A 17,584-nucleotide genomic window follows, 5' to 3' on the forward strand; every position below is an offset into this window, starting at 1 on the left:
GATTGTGAACACAAAAGAAAGGCTGGGTCCTCTGCTTTCACTGAAATTTAAAAGTCTTCTGAATGGACAAACAGGGATTTTTGTGATAAAGATGTTGTAAAGCATGTCACAGTGTTCCTGGGCTTGTCTTTCTGGCAGAGGACAACTCTCCTGTGGGAGCTACTTGCGTGTCTTCTGAGTGATAATGTGATAATAAAAACTAATGGGGCAGAGCACTGGTAGATGGTTTGTTCCTTCAGGGGAAAGGAAAAAGAGAGAAGTACCGGAGACAGAGATTTGCTAATCAGGAATCACATAAAACAAACCCAAGTGCGTTCTTTATCAGTAGATCTTGACTGTGCAGGAGGGATTACACCTGTAGATGCAGTGATTGTAACACACCATCTTAAAACAACACAGCTCATGCTAAGGTGATCTTCAGTCAGAGAATGGCTGTCACTGTTCTTCACTCAAAACAGGCAATCACAGAATTGGTAAGTAGTATTTATTATTTTCATACCAGCCTGGGCAGTGGCACAGAGGGCCTTCCTCATTAGTACTGAAAGCTACACAAAGCTTTGGGGGACTGCAGGGACTTGTGCCCTTGGGTTTGCTGTCATAAACTGGGGGTAGAACCTGAATCGTGCCCTGTAAGCTTTACGTCACTTAAGTTACTTACGTTGGATACAAACAATCTTTCCTCCCCCAAAAATAAGCAAAAACAACAAAAATAAAAGGCAACCTAAAAATCACACTGGAAGCAGTGAAATCAGGACACTGCTGACCTGAAGGAGTTGACACACATAGAGCTGCTCTGGAGCTGGGTTTTACCTCAAATAAAACTGAAGGAAAACAGGGCAACTGTGTGTGGAAGATCGCAGCCGAGAGAAGGCGAGGGAACCACTCCTGGCCCCCTCAGAACGGCGGGGAGGTGCTGAGGAACGCCGTGAGGGCGCACCTGCCGCAGGAGGACGGGGAGGTCCTGTGAGGCGCTTTCCCCTCACGGCCACAGCGCGGCGCCAACAGCGCCTCCCGCCCGAGCAGCCACAGCCGAGCACGGCCTGACGGGAAGATAGCGGGGTAGAGTTCGTGCGCCTCTGGCTGACTGAGGGGAGGCGGCGCACGTGACCGGGTCACGCGGAGAGCGCCGATCGCGCCCGGGGAGGAGGGGACGGGGAGCGCACACCCCTCATCTGTGGCGACATCGTTAGCCCCGCCCTTTACATGGGATCCGCCAATCCTCAGCCGGCAGCATGATGACTTTTTTGAAAGACATACCCTTCCGCCAATGAGAGAGCATGAAGTGGAGGGGGGGCGGGCGGTGATAGGCTGTTGGCAGGGCTGTATTTGGCGTCCGCGCGTGAGAGTGGGGCTGTGGTGAGTCGCGGCGGCGTGCTATCTGTCGAGCGGGGACATGGTGGGCTCTAGCGAAGCCGGCGGTGAGGCGTGGCGGGGTCGCTACTATCGGCTGGAGGAGGTGCAGAAGCATAACAACAGCCAGAGCACCTGGATCATCGTGCACAACCGCATCTACGACATCACCAAGTTCCTGGATGAGGTAGGTGCCCGCGAGCGGGAAGTGTCCGTAGGGGACGGTCGGCGGTGGGCTCCGGGCGGCTGTCGGGGCGGCGGCTGTCCCCGGGCATCGCCTGGGCAGCGACAGGAGCCGGCTGCTGCTTGAGTTAGGCTTGCCTTGTTTGCAGCACAGCCCTCTCGGCGCAGCTGCGTTTCCAAGGGAAATTCTTAAATATTGGGGTGTTCCACATGTTGGCGACTCCGGGGAATGACATCTTTGGGTTAAAATGGTCCGTAGTATGCTTTACTCTTTCCTTCTCTCCATGCTTTCGGTAGCTGGCTGACTTCAGAAGTGAAGCACTGATTTTTGTAGACCATCTAAGGCACTCTGAGGTATTTACACGTGACGGATAAGGAGAAACTCATGCTGGCCTCATGCTGGTGTGTTCTGGATTATGGCAAATGCTTCGCAGCAAAGCAGGAATTACATTAGCTGTTTCTATAGTATTACTGGTCAAACTCTGTTCCTCCTATGGCTTTTTCTTGCATGAGCTGAAAAGCTTAACATATTTCAGTAATTATTTGTAGGCTACTAAAGTAAGGCTACTGGTCCTTCTGAGAGAGTGCTGCTAAAACATCATCTCACTCTTTCCTGATAGGAGATTACACATGACTATCAGTTTATCAGGGAGTGAAGAACTGGGAACAGCAGCAAGCTTCACCAGTCTTATTCCTTAATTCAACAGGAAATCCCTCTAGCTGCCGCCTTAAACTATGGAAATATTCTCTTAATGCTTCTGGAGTTGAACGCTTTCCAATGCTTCACTGTTAAAGACACCCTGGATGTTCTCATGCTTAAGATGTGAATGATGGTGCTGCCTTTCCCTATGTTACTGTAATTAGAGGGTATGTTTTGTCTGTGCAGCTGCTGTCTCTACATAAAGCTTGTAGATGCTTCGTGGAACTTGGGTTTAGGGAACCATCAGTCTTTGTCAATACTGGATTGAGTTTAGTAGGTGGTGTGAGGTATACACAGTGTGACCACATTAGCTTAGTTTCCTAAGGCCAAGGCTTAATAAGATCCTTTGAAACATGGATGAAGTGCTGGAAAAGAAGAGTTACATACTTTGGTATCTTACTGCAGATAAAGACTTCAGCAACTGCTTTTTTTTTTTTTTTCCCTCCGAGTGGAAACTCTCTTAAATTTTATAATTTGAATATATATCTGAGTTTTCTTTGATATCAAGGTGTATCCTCTTAAAATGGGTAATCCAAAGAGCTCAATTTTTGGAGTGTGCTGTCTGAACATGTTTGACATGAAAGATCGTGCTTGAGACTAGGAACTTTGGTATCATCTTCTTCATTTAAAGGCTGTTGGAACCCATATTACTAAAACTTTGGAAACTTTTTCATAGTTTCGGGTCTGACATCCTCTAGGAAAAATTAGCTATTAGAAGTGATTGTGTACTCACAGTAGGATATTATGGCTATATCTGTACTGCAGATAATTAAACACATTTATAACATTAAGTGTAAATTAATGAGTTAAGCATGGTGGTAATGTTGGTCATGTTTTTAGGTAAGTAAATAAAGCAATTGCACAGGCTTTGACAGCAATCTAACAAGCTAAACAAGTAGTTTAGTATGTTTAAAAAAAAATAAAAACCAAAAAAAACCCAAAATAATCAGTGTCCTGATCTCTGCCTTCTCTTGCAGTAAGAGTCCTCCTAATTTCTTTGATGGGATCTTAGTTGAATTGCTTAAGCTTGGCAGAGAAGCCAATGTGAATAAGAACACCTCTACCTCAGAGAAATTATGTATTCTGGAAGCACGCTATGAAATGTGTTGAATATTCACCTATTGTTAATTTCATGTTTAAGTTACTTTAGTCATTTCGAAGATTGCTTTGGAAACACTGTTGAGAGTGAAAATATTATTGGCCAGTGTAGGCTTTCTTCATAAGCTGAGAACTTGTGCTTTCATAGCACTTCCTAAACGGGATGGAATCTCAAAATAGGTTTTGGAATGCTGATTGAATTAAGTGCAGAAAAAAAGAAATACTGTTTTACTGTGCCAGAATGAAAAGTGGTTTCTCTGCCATGTGGCAGTGAATTCACAATTGTGTGATACGGTGATATTCTGGAAGATGGGTATAAGTTAATGAATAGCTTGCATCAAAAGGTGCCAGTAGTAGCACACTGTTAAGTCTGTCAGTGTACCATGTGAATTCTTATTGCAGGACCTCGCAGTCTAGAGATTAAAGCCAGTGTTATGGTGAAACTTGCAGGAGGATTTAAAAATGCTTTGAAATAGAGCAATTCTTAGCATTCTTCCTGTGAAACACTGCAGGCTGTAACTGTTTTGGAGAAGTGGGTGCTCAACCAGCGAGTGTTTTCTTTGCACTGTGTATAAAATCCTAATGATGGCTTTCACAAATACAATTCACAAGGAGGACTACTCTCCTATGCCCCTTAAGTCTTACATGATTGCAGAATTTCTGTTCTGCAACTCTGACAGTTGATGGAAGTGATTTGGAGGACTTCTGTGTGAAAGTGTCCTTAAAAGACTAACAGCTGTTTGCTTTTCTACACAATAGAGATGAAGGTTCTCAGGGCATTTCTGTCTCTGCTTCTGGTGTATTTTGTAGATACAAAACTGGTGGAGACTTTCAGTTATCTCTTCAAAACTTAAATTGGACTGAAAACTCAATTCACCCCTCAGTATGGGGGCGGGATGGGATGATAAGGATTGTGAATTATGGTAGTTAAACTTAATCTTGAACTATGACACTGGGGAAGTTGCGTGACTGTGGCAAGAGGGAGAAGATCTGATAGGTGTTCTGGATGAAGTAACTGCAGACTTTTGACCCACATGACAACAGTGAATTTAACTGCTTAGTTGCTTTATCTAAATCTGAATGTGCTGCTGTAAGGAATTAGTCTATGCTGCCTTCCTACAAACTTCCATTACACGTGTAACATGTGTAACAACTGTTGTTAAATTGGGACAGGCTTTGGAATGAGCTAGAGTAGTTTAACAGAGCAGCAAAAACCTTTTCATTTCGGTTGAATCACAAATTTATCTGCAAAAATACTTAAAAGGATTTTGGTTTGGGGGTCATTAGTGGTATAGTCCATGAGCTTCTACTTCCAGAAAGCTTTTCTTATTGCAGTGGAACTTCTGGCAGCAAGTTTTTTGCTTATCATGTGGAAGTGTGAGCAAAGGTTGTGCACAGACAAACTTTGAGAGGACTCATTGAACCACGGAAAACAGGGAGCTTTTGATAGAGAAGTCATTTCTTGTCATTTGTGAGGCTTTACACTTTCCCTTTTTTGTTAGGGGAAGTCAAGTCTTTTCATTAATTGCTTGTTTGCAGGCGGGTTGTAAATTTTCATTTTTAAGCAGAGTTATTGTCGGAACGAGATGTGTGGAGTATCAAAGTACTTTTGTCTAGTAGCTTACTAGTAATGTCTTCTGCTATTTGGATTAAGTTGGAAACGTGTTTATCTCCAGTGTAGTCCTGCTGATACAAGGGGAAAAGTACCACTGGTCCAGCTTTGGTGGCAGAGGTCAGAGTGAATTTGGCTCCAGCAGCTGATGTGTGGCAGGGCATTGGTCATGGTCACACTTCCTCTCTGATGACACTGACTACAGAACCATGGTATTGGAGGAATCAGTTGCTGATCAAACTGAAAACAAATCCATCCGAGAGAGGCCAGAGTGCCTTTTGGAACTGTTCGTGTAGCTCCATGATTATAGCAGTGCAAGGGAAGGATTTGGGAACACAGTAGTGGATGATTGTACCGCAGGCAGCAGTCTGCAGGTGGTTTGTTAAAGTACCTCGTGGAATGGCTTTAACTTAGATGCAGTTGTACTACTAGGAATCCACTTGTTTGGCAGCTAGCTGAAGTTAATGGTGTTCTGTCTATCTACTTGTGTGACTGAGTAGGGCTTGGATTCACATCAGTGCATGAATTTGAATGTACTTGGTATTAGCGCTTTATAAACTGCATAACTGTGCTTCTTTTTTGCTAGTTGTTGATGACTTTGTTGGCTAGCATGTTTTCCAAGACATTCTGCTACCCTTTTCTGCTGAAGGTGTACATATACTTGACAGTAGTCTTTCCATGTGGTTTTTCATGATCAATACAGCATGACATGCCTCTGTGAATAGTGTATTTCTGAGAGCACAGTTCTTAAACATAGTATAAAAACACTGTTGAATCAATTCTGTGAAGACTCAGTTACAGCAATATCTAGGAGAACCTGTTAGATCCAAGTTCAGCATTTTAGACTTGGATTTGAACGATCTCTAAACTTTTGTTCACTCCTTTCCCTGAATACTTATCAGGCTGCATTCAAGGGCAGGATTGTAGTGAGCATGCCATGTTTGCACGCCTGTTTGCGTAATCTTTACTCTGCATGCACTTTCTTAACCTTTTTTGGCGCAGCTACTATGGCTGATAGCTCTATCAGTTGCTCAATCTTGCTTTTGCTGAGTCATGTTAAAGATCCTTTGCCATTCTAGCTTTTTTCAGGGAAAAAAACCCTGCTTTTGAGCAGCTTTCTCAATCTGTAAAAATAAACATGTGCCTTTGTGTGAAGATGAATTCAAGCTTCGGGGTTCTGGCATAGCTGGAATACTGTCGTCTTAATCTATATGAACAAGTCTTCTTTTGTGAAAGGATTGATAACAAGGTAACATGGAGGATTTGAAGTAAATGCTAACTTCAATTCCTTAGACTAGTAGAAATGTTTGTGTCACTTTAATCTCCTGTAAGAATGGCTTTTCTGTTCAGTTATACACTAGGCAAGATAACTTTAAATAGAAGTTTCGCATACATTCGTCTTCTTAGATTCTGTAGTCAGGAGCCTTAATAATGGAACTAAGGCATCAACACCTTATTTCCTCTGTCCATTCTCAAGTAGTAAAACTTTATGGATGCCTTACTCCAAGGCTAAAACAGTCTCAACTTGTTTACCTAACAACTCCTAGTGTTTATGGAATAGCTCCCTGCTTCCAAGTTGAGCAGTGCATCTTTTTGGCATGTTGCTTATCTGATAACTGATGAACTTGTTTGATGCCGAGAACCCGCTGAACTAGACAATATGTCTTGCTGTATATATGCAGTTGACTAATGGACAAAAATGTAGAACTGCGTGCAATTCCAAAAGTGCATCCTGGGGAAGAATAAAAGTCAGTGGTTAGCAGGGAGTTTGGTTAAGGGAATGGTGATGAGTTGAGGCACTGAGAGGTGTGACTTCTTGCTGTCTCGCTGCTTTACCAGCAGTGGAGTCTTGGGATTCCATCCTCTGCTAGGATGAAACTGTTTGTTTGTTTTGTGTCTTGTATGTGCTTCCAGCACTGCTTAAGCTGCATCAAAGTAGCTGGCTTACTGGATAATTATGGAATAACTTTTGGGAAAGAACGCCTGGAGGTTAGGAGAGGAGGCTCCATCCTCAGGCTGAAGCTGGGATTACGTAGGTCAGGTCAGGTTCCTCAGGCCTTTGGTGAGGCAGGCTTAAAAGGTAGAAATTCTGCATGCTCTCTGGCCAACTTATTCCGCTGTTTGGTTACTCTTTTTATGTGTATCTTCCTTGCTGCAACTTATGTTTGGATAGAAATATTTCTATTCAAATTATGGAATTGTGAACACAGAGTGTAACTTTAGATAACAGTTTGGCTGTGAAAATACTGTTTCTGTTGATGTTTTAAATGCTGCTTTAGCTGCTAGGGTAATGCTTCTTGCTGGTCTGTCACTGATGATGTAGAGACCTTTCTTCTTTGATTTTGGCCTCTGAGAAAGCTAAAACTTCCTGGTTATTTAGAGAGTCTTATATTTGCTCTAAGAAGTCTAGCAAGGACTTCTGTTTATTTTTGGAAATAAATAAATGAAATTTATTTATCTAAAATATTTAGAATGGGGGATGGCTTTCAATAATGAATTCACACTGATTAAAAATTGCAGCACCCAGGTGGAGAAGAAGTCCTCAGGGAGCAAGCTGGGGGAGATGCTACTGAGAACTTTGAAGATGTTGGCCACTCTACAGATGCAAGGGCACTGTCGGAAACATTTATTATTGGGGAGCTTCACCCGGTGAGTATGCAAGAATACCAGTACTTCATGTTTTTGTGTGTAGCTATTTTGCTGATATTTTGCTTCAAAATGTGGAGAGTTCCCAGTTTGGTTGGGTACTACTCTGTAGCTCTGGACAGACCTGGTCTGGAGAGAGCCCTCCCTTGTGAAGTGAGTTGACTAGTGCAGAATCAGGATGGTCACATCTCAAACTTGGCTTCTTTGGAATATTTCATAGCTCTGTTTTTGAATAAGTTGAGTATGGAATCATGCTGTTTCTGGTGCACCCTTTGAGCTTTATAATGAGACTCTATAATTCCTGAAAGTTAAATATCTAACTGTCAAGAACCTTTCTTATGTCAACCTATAAGGGCTTACTCAGCCACTCTCATGCATTCATCATTGTAAATGGTGTGCCAGGCTTCCATCTCGGCCTAGAGCTTTGTATGTACACTTAGAAGACTGCTTCAGCAGAACTGTAGAATCACAGCATAGCTGAGGCTGGATGGAACCTCTGGGTCCATCTGGTCACACCTCTGCTCTAGCAGGTGCCCAGGCCCATGTTTAGGTGGCTTCTGGAGATGTCTGAGGAGGAGACTCCACAGCTTCTTTGGACAAACTGAGCTATTGCTCAGTCATTCGCATGGTTAAAGAAGTGCATCCTGATGTTTAGATGGAAAGATGGAAAAATAAATCTGATTCTTTGTCTATTTTCCCTGTCTCTGGTTCCTTGTATCTTGTGCTGTGCTGATGTTGCCTACTTCTTGTCAGTTCCTGCTAGATCATGTCACTTTTCTTTTTTCTGTACTCTTCATATTTACTGTTCCTACAACAAGTTTGCTGCCTCAAGCTTTGAAGGGTTATTTCTAGCAACAAAGCTGCTGCCATGGCTGCCTTCTCTATGTTGTTTATAAGCTCTCCAATGGCAGTAGTTGAAAACCACTGACAGGAGACCTAGTCAGATAGCATGCAGAGAATTGTACTTTCCATCCCTACCTGTTCTCTTGTCCTCACTGATATTTTTTGTCTTACATTTGAGGTGGATATGTACTACCCAAGACAGTGGTATCACGCTGATCTTGGGATCAGAGTCCTGATTCTGTACCTATCTGAGGTTCTCTCTTGATGAATATTACTAGTGTAAGCCTCTCCTAATAGGAAGTAATTCAGGTCTGGTGCATGTTTGCAGTCCTGCAGATTTGCCATCTGTTTCAGGTGGCAGCTGATACCAGTAAAATTATTTGTATCCTGGCTGCCAGTCCAGTTCATTCTTGTTTGACAGGTGCCTGTTTTTGTTTGGTACACAAAACTATTGAAATGTTTGTTCCATACACTTAACTCAGTCCTTAAGGTGCTGTTTCCTTTGTAATGAATATGACTGTCCCATGTAAAGCTTCAGGAGTTTGTGAAAGATCCATAGAACTTAAGACCTTTGCATTGGAGATTATAGCAAACTTGTAATTGTGCTCAATAATATGAGTAGGTTTGGTAGGAGTAAACTAGTGCTATTGCAATCCATGTGTTAGCTTAAGGAAATGTGTACTATACAGAGACAAAAGAAATGCGAAAACACTGGTAGAAGAAATAATTGAGTGCAGAATCAAGTTTCACTTCTTTACTGTCTCGTAGCAAGTATTATACGAGGAGGTGATTTGTTTATAGTAGCTGAACAAAATATACTGATATCTCTTCTGCAAGTCTCCTTCCTAGCAGAAAAATAGATACACATTAACAGATGAGAATTGTGAATTGAATTGAGTAAATGTATATATATATATTTTTAATTTATTATTTTTATGTCCTGGGTGCTCATCTAGATTTTTTTATTTATTTTTTTTTTTGCTTTATTTTCCTGCAGGATGACAGACCGAAGCTTCAGAAACCAGCAGTAAGTGTGTTGTGTGTTTCTTGCAATGTCACATTATTTCTTTTGGGTGTTAGGTGGTGTCTCTCTGTAAATGGTGTACTCAGCAGCAAAAATAACAAACTTTATTTAAGTGTGGTGTTTCAGATCATAAGCCTCTTAAACCTATTGATCTGGCCTTATAATTTATTTTTCCTGTTAGCTGTTCTTTACTGTAATTTTTGTGGTTTCTGACAAAGAAGTTAAGTCTTGTGACATTATGCTACAACAAAAAGATGAGTTTAGAATCTGCCAGTGGTTATCTTGTATCTAGTTTAAGAAAAACATTTATAGACAGGATAGATTAAGCCTATACTTCCAAACCAAAAAAAAAAAAGCAAATGGGTTTTTAACATAACATATGTTAACAACATATTGGCAACACTGGTACATAAAGAATTCAGACATATTTGATAGCTGTAGTATAGATCAGTTAATTTACAATTGTGAATCCTTTTCAAGATGCTGTTTGCTTCCTGACTACTGCAGCAGACTTTGGTGTCCTGTCAGTGCAGTAGTGTATTTGTTCCAACATATTCTTCTGTTGTCATTAAAGTTGTGTTAGCTTGTGAACTCCTAAAGTTAGTGTCTTTTAAAGAAGCAAGTAAATCAGAAATGAAACTGTACAGTTGTTGCTGCTGAGCAAAAAGAGGCTGGTTGGCTGGGACCATCTTCTGGCCTTGGCACGTCTGTTTATATGAGGTGTTACACTTAATAGGACTATGCTCCACGTGGTTTGACTTTTGGGTTAGTTCTTCATGGAGGTATTCACAAAATCAACAGAGATGTAATTACTGAGCCTTTTTTCTCTAAACTTAGCATTTGTTGTGCATCAACCTGTGACAGGCTTCTGAAAAAGTGGCCTGTTTAGACCGTGGAAAGATGTGAAGAATCTTTTTCACTTTTTGAGAATGTTTATTGTTCAGTCATACTGAAGGAATTCATTTTTCTGTTCAGTTTTAATCTTAGATCTTCAGGGCCATGTGCAATTGCTAATCCAGAAATGAATAAGTAGTCTTAAAAAAACTGTGCAGCCAGCGTTTGGTCTTACAGTGATTCCTTTTCTGTGAAAACTGAATTTTAAAAAAGTGCATGTCTGTATCAAAAGATATAATAACTTGCCTGTAATTCTAGCACAGTCTGAAATGCAACACTAACAGACTGAGCTTCATAAGCCTCATTTGGATGTAAATCAGGACCTTGCTTCTGTGTAAGAGTCTTATGTATTCATTTGGAGTCCGTTCAGTTAGATTTTCAGCAAGCAAGTGATCTTTGTCTTTTAGGCCACTAAAACTTTTCATATGTAACCTGAGGTTGAATTTTCATGGAAAGCTGGCAGCAAAATTTCTTGTGGCAACTTTTTTAATGAATTTTGTTGCAATGTTGACTACAGAAATTGCTGCTATCTAGCTTCTTGTTCAACAGTTCTGTTACAGGAAATCTGAGAAACTTCCAAAGGGAGAGCATTGAGTTGTTCTGAAAATTAGTCTCCCTTGATCAGTTTTGAGAAATTGAGGGGCCAGTTAAGTATGAACAGGAATATGTGCTTGATGTAAATCTCTCTCTGCTTTGCTTTTTAGGAAACTCTTATTACCACTGTGCAGTCTAATTCCAGGTACAGTATGGCATCTGGTACCAAATTTGAAATTCCTCACAATAATGTTTCTGAAGTTCAGAATCTTACAGCATCTCTCTGGAGGAAACACAGATGTGGAAGGATGCTGCATAACAAGTTCCATTCTGTGTGTACTTTAGTTCAGCAGCTGTGTGCCATTTTACATGCATGTTAGTGTAATATCTGGATTTTTTTTTTTTCTCACATTGATGTTTATCAGGCTCTACCAAATTGCTTATGCTTTACAAGCCCTCATTTCTGGATGCTGTTGGCCGAGTAGAAGACATTTGATGCTATTAGTGATGTGTCTTCCATTTTTAAGATTTGCCACAATAGTTGTATCTAAGGGAAAGAAGAGGATTGTCTACAAGAAGGAAATCTGTCAGTGGTGTGGGGGGGTGAGCTTATGTTCAAACATCATTAAATCATTATTTTTAAAGTTATACTTTGCTTACTGTTGCCCATTGCTGAAACCTCAGAGGAACTTTCTATACCCTTTGGAATGAGAAGCTGGGTGTTTGGAAGTTGTCATATGTTGTTAAGTCCTAAATTTCTATGAATGGTTTTGGAGTGAGTGATATTTTTGGGCATGATGCCATGACTTTAAACACATCTGAAGTCTTCCTCTTTTCTAGCAAATGAATTTGTTGTAAGCTTTAGTGCACAGTCTGAAGAGGACAAACTTTTTTTTTCTTGGTGAGAGTGTTACTGGCCTAGGTGTTCTGCTCTTGTCTTAACATTACGTATTTCTTGGGGTGGGAGAGATGGACATTATTGAAAGAATGAGTTTTCGAAACTTGCGGGTTGTCACTTCCTAAATTACTTGTTTCAAAAACTTCTTCCTAGTTCATGGTCCAACTGGGTGATCCCGGCAATAGCGGCAATTATTGTGGCCCTGATGTATCGTTCCTACATGTCGGAGTGAGCATCTTACTGAGAACTAATGCAAGAAGAGACTGATCTGGGAGAGAATAGAAGCAATCCTAACCCAATATATTTCCAGACAAACGCCTGATGTCTGAAGATAAATTCAACTTTTTCAAAAAACTGAACAATTCTTTTCTGCTGCGCACTTTTCTTCATGTTGCCTTCTTATTTGCTGCACAGAAGTAATAAAAAGGCAGCATTTCTTTTCATATAATGACATATTCTCTAATGAATGATTTGATAACTGTATTAGTTTCTGTATTAAAATAGTTTTGCAAGTAGCATTCTGATTCTGGTTATATCTTTTTAATCTGTAATGGGTCTGTACGACTTCCTTTGCATATAAATTTTATAGCTTTAAAGTACTACCAAAATTTGTACATGTATTTGTCCATGTACACAACTTAACTTAAAATCATGTTGTCTTCCTAAATGTAGAATGTTAGAGAAAGAGGCTAATTAAAATAAACATAATGGAAAAAGCTGAGTATAGTAATGAGTACAGGTGCCTGTAAGTGGGTGGGTCCTCCCAGCTGGGCTATAAGAAGGTAACTTTCCTTCCCTCTTGCCATGTGCTCTTAGAGTTGTTACAGGTACTCCTGCTGGCAAGCTGTTCTGTTTGACTGCCGTGGGAAAATTAAAAGTAAGATATGAAATCACTGGCCCAATTACATCTGTCTCTGTATTGTGAACTGTTGAACTGTTCTGCAAAAAAGGCAGAAAGTGCTCTGTAAATTTCACTACAGGTTATATAACTGCTACTGAGTAATACTGTTCTTGCCAAGCACTCAGGTGACTCTGAAACTTGTTCTGAAACTTCTAGACTTGTCTGCAATCTTCGACTTTATCATGGTATGCCGTGAGGGGAAAAAAGTGATGCTCAGAGTCTGTTTTTGACTGTTATGTTATATGCTCCTTGGTGCTTTACTACGGAGAGATGACCATTTTCTGTGCTAAATACAACAAAGTCTGCATTTTGTGGTGAATTTTTTTATTTTTATTTTTTAGTCATATATAAATGATCGTGAATAAAAGTTTAATTGCTTACTTTTTCCTGGCTGAAACACACTCATTTCAATCTTCTGTGAAGTTCTTGGAAGGGATGCTTTTGCCTTTTGGGGCCCTTTTCAGGTGAGCCTGTTCAATAATGCATCCTGCAAGTGAGATCCTTTATCAAGTAGGGAAGTTGCATGTAAAATGTGAGATAGTGTGAATAAATGATTCTAACCCCTCTGAGATAAACAGCATGTCCTCAACACCAGCTAGTGACTGTTAGCAGTGGTTTGCCTTTGTAAACTCTGACAGTCACCAGCACTTGTAGCCCTATTGCAGCAACTGCCCCTGCGAGCACCATGGAAAATGCATTCAGTGTAGGTCTTGTATCAAAATGAGAGATAGGAGTTCTGTGATTTCAGATGATAAACACATCTCTTACATATGCATAAGACAATAATATGCCAAGAATTCCTTATTGGGGGATTCTTTTTATCTTTAAAGCAACTAAGGATCTATTAAAAGCTCTATTCTTGCAGAAGACCTCACAGTTGACTGTGCAAGTGCTTAGTATCTTACTTTGGTATTCTTGAGTTCTTGTCTATGAGACTTGATTTACAACTATTGGCATTTACATTTAAAGTAGATCCCATCACTGTATTTGCCTTGGAGACTTGACTTGCACTATGAACGTCAGTGGTTGGGATTTTGTCTAGTACTAATTTCTTATTCTGTCCTGTTGCCCCAGCTTTTTCTCTCAATGTAAGGTGAAGCTGAGTTGAAAGTTCAGACATTGTTGGCTTGTTATAGATTACCTTTAAAAAGGATATATTAACTCTTAAGTTGATATTTAGACTCATAAACTAAGTTTGAAATACTGAAGCTTCTGTTAGTTTTTAAAGTAATGTTTAAATTCACATCTGAGCAAGAAAAAAAAGTTTCAGAAAGCTTAACCTTTCAAACAATTTTGCAAGAATTTCAGAAGGGGATAATTATGTCCACATCAGCAAATAGGGTAATGCAATCAAAGTGGATCCATACAGCAAAATGCTTGTTGAAAAAGGTGCTTTTTTTTTTTCCTTTTGCTTTAGGAGCTTTACTATGGTATTGTTCTGTTTGCATCCCATATAGCAGATGCTTTCTGGAGGTTGGATTTTACTATGTTATACCATAGAGTATCTTTTCAAGCTCAGCAGTGTAAAAGCAGTCCTGCTGGCACAGAGAATTTCCATAGTGTGAACTAAAAATGCAGTGAGCGCAGATAAGTAGCAGATGCAAGTTAAAGTGCTACTGTAGGTGCACTGAACTTGTTCCTTGTAGTTAGTGTGTTTGTGTCAGTGCTGGTGTAAGTTGTTCCCGAGAGAAGGGCATTATTGTAGTGGGTTTTTAAATGTAAAATGATGAATGTCAAAAATATATTAATAATCCTTTTTAATATAGTAACGTTAGATGTGCATTCCATAGGGGGTCACAAAGGAATTTTGATGTGACTTCAGCTATTAATTATGAATATGAGAGAGAGAAAAAAAATTGGGTGCGGTGAGGAATGAATTACTTTGCTATTGCAAAACTTTTCAGGTGAATTAAGGGTAGTTAATATTCTTATGGTCTGACAGCAAAAAGAAAAGAGTGGGCGAAGATCAATTTATTTTCAGAACGAGAATTCTCATCTTCAAATCCCATCAAAGATGCTCTAATTTGCTCTATTTGTCCGGTCATGTCCTTTAATACTAATTTTTGTTTGGACAAGCTGGTTTTGATGATCAATATTTTAAATCAGATGTCTTCCCATGTTTACTTGTACGGCAGCACTATTTATACTGCTCTTGTGGCCTGAAATCATTCATTTGTGTGCTGCATTTTTGGTCTTAATTTGACTATGTTCTGTTGTTCAAAAGAGTGCATAGTGAGAAGAGAGCTCCTTTCAATGGGGACAGCATTGGCTCCCTCTTGCTTTGTGTGGAATAAAGCCAGCACGCTTGTTTGCTTTCTCCCTGTGCTATGTTGGGAAAATTAAATACTGTCTTTTTCTCTGGCCTACTTGCCTTGGCTCAACAGTCTAATGCCTTTCTCTAGGTTTTGGTGCTATGCTGCATTCAGAATTTTGCAGAATGCTGGAGAGGAACTGGCTAGGGGGTAAAAACTAGGCAGGTGGAATCTAGTCACAAATCTGTAAGTCAGTATGTTGGCAGAGACAACAAGAAAAAAAGTCACTACTGTTTTTGTTTTCTGAATCTTTGATGTTGAGGGTAAATGGGTATTTATGAATTCAGAGTCATGCTGACAAACTTGTTGCAGTGTTTTCTGCAAGGCTGGCAGTGAGGATTACTATTTGAAACTGTCAGAATGAATGAGCTAAACATACAAAAGGATTTTAGAAACCATGCAGAAGAAGGGGGAGGAAGTTCATACTCCTGTATCCTTAGCTCTGATGACTGATCAGATGTAAATTGAAGCTAGTAACCAATAGATCATAAATTTGAGTTTTGCTTTCCTGATTTTACTTTACTTTGATGTTACATTACGTTCCTTCTCCACAGTTAATTCATTATTTGCTGAAATATTTCAAATTGTGGGTGAGCAGACAAACACCTGAATTCATGAGAAATGATGAAATACTACATCTCGTAACGTGACTAATGCTGAATTTTCTGTTCTTTCTGAAAACTAGTTAGGCTTGTTCTTGATCACCTTACAGGTAAGAGTGTGCATAAAGCAGTTCTTGAAATTTTCTTTCCCAGGTTGCTAAAACTGGGATATGCAGTGTAGCTACTGGTCTCTATTGATGGTTGCTAAAACAGAGCTCAGAATGGGCTAGATTGTACTGTGGAGTCTTATATATAAGAAATAGATTTTGACTTCTGTATAGTATAATTTCTGCTCCTGTTTCTTCCAGTCTACTGCGCTTAGGCAGAAAGCATAATACCAGAAAACCTTAGGGAAACAGTTGTGGTATCCCTGGACAGAACACCACAGAAATCATGTGGGCTTCCAGAGCCTACATCCCAGAACAATACCCAGTAGCATATTCTCTGCAGAAATCTATCCTTTTTCTGAAGATCCTGGTCCTTGCCTAATGCTTGATGACCAATTCTATTACAGCACTACACAGTATCTCTGGAGTTCCACCTACTAAGTCCTGGATAAATGCAGCCTTGTATTGTTTGAAATCATGAGGTTGTTAGCCATCAGCTGTGGGAAAAGGACTGCCTTCAAGCAGAATGTCTTTTGGAAACTGCTTCAGGGGCTAGGAGGGAGGTAGACTGGAAAGTAGTAAGCCAAGCAGGTGGAGTATTTTCCAATGACATCTTGAAAATAGGGAAGGTTGGAAAAGACGTCCAAGATCATCCAGTCCAACCATGCACCTAGCACCAATATTTCCCAACTAAACCATGTCCCTCTAGACACTGCTGCTCATGTTCAGCTGAGCGTCAACCAACACCCCCAGGTCTGTTTATTCCATGCAACCTTCCAGCCACTCTGCCCCAAGCCTGTAGCGTTGCCTGGAGTTATTGTGGCCAAAGTGCAGGACCCAGCATTTGGTCTTGTTGAACTTCATCCCATTGGCCTCTGCCCAGCGATCCAGCCCATTCAAATCGCTCTGTAGGGCCTTTCTACTCCCTGGCAAATCGACACTTCTTTCCAGTTTGATGTCATCTGCAAACTTACTGAGGGTACACTCAATCCTCTTGTCCAGGTCATCATTAAAGATACTGAACAGGACAGACTGCAGTAGCAATCCCTGGGGAACAGCACTTGTGTCTGGTTGCCAACTGGATTTAACTCCATTCACCACCACTATGGGCTCGGCTCTGCAGCCAGTTCTTTACCCAGCAAAGAATGTACCTGTCCAAGCCATGGACTGTCAGCTTCTCCAGGAGAATACTGTGGAAGACAGGTGGGGTCTTTGCATGGGTCAAAGGAGTACAAACATTTTACAAATAGTACTGGAAAGTTGGTTTGTCAGAATGAGAACATCTTACGTTAATTTCAGGTGATTCTGTAGAATTATTTTTTTACCCTATTTAAGTAGCAAAGATATGGGAGTAAGGATACAGGTTGTTTTGTATGTATTTTTTGCCTTGGTGAGGACATCAGACCTGAGCATATTGATTAACAAGTTACTAGACTACGAGCTAGAGTGTGTAGATTTAAAGCTAACTAGCTTCATGACAACTTCTGGTGGTGAGTTGCTCCTATTATTGCATGCATATACTTTCACCACCACAAATAACTTTCACCATCTTCCCTGAGAGATTTATGATCATTTGCTTGAGAAGCTTAGCATCTAGTAGATATGAAAGTCTGACTGAAAGAGGCTTACCTGTCTCAAGGCCTGATGAGGCCAGCATGTGTCTCAGAGCACACATTCTCACGATCAACCTCTTCACAACTGTCTGTTTTTTTTCATACAGAAAGTTGATGTCAGGGAAATAAGTGTCAGCAGGTGAGAAAGAAAGGGGATAGTCACTGGAGAAAATGGAAATAGCCTTTGAAGCAAAGAATATCATCCAGGGTTTCCCTTTTGAGTTGTGTAACCTAAGTGCTAAGCTGCATACAGCCTTACTCTCTTCT

General features: G+C 40.5%; 1 protein-coding gene across 1 annotated transcript; it reads left to right on the forward strand.

Moving 5' to 3' along the window:
* The first annotated feature begins 1,287 nt into the window (after positions 1–1,287).
* On the forward strand, positions 1,288–13,063 carry CYB5A (cytochrome b5 type A). Its single transcript, XM_003204918.5, has 5 exons — positions 1,288–1,537; positions 7,464–7,592; positions 9,430–9,459; positions 11,055–11,089; positions 11,936–13,063. Exons 1-5 carry the CDS (start codon positions 1,394–1,396, stop codon positions 12,012–12,014), a joined length of 417 nt encoding a protein of 138 aa, XP_003204966.1. The 5' UTR covers positions 1,288–1,393; the 3' UTR covers positions 12,015–13,063.
* The last annotated feature ends 4,521 nt before the right edge of the window (positions 13,064–17,584 follow it).

This window comes from Meleagris gallopavo, chromosome 3 (assembly GCF_905368555.1).
Source record: "Meleagris gallopavo chromosome 3, MGAL_WU_HG_1.1, whole genome shotgun sequence".
Classification (NCBI taxonomy): Eukaryota; Metazoa; Chordata; class Aves; order Galliformes; family Phasianidae; genus Meleagris; species Meleagris gallopavo.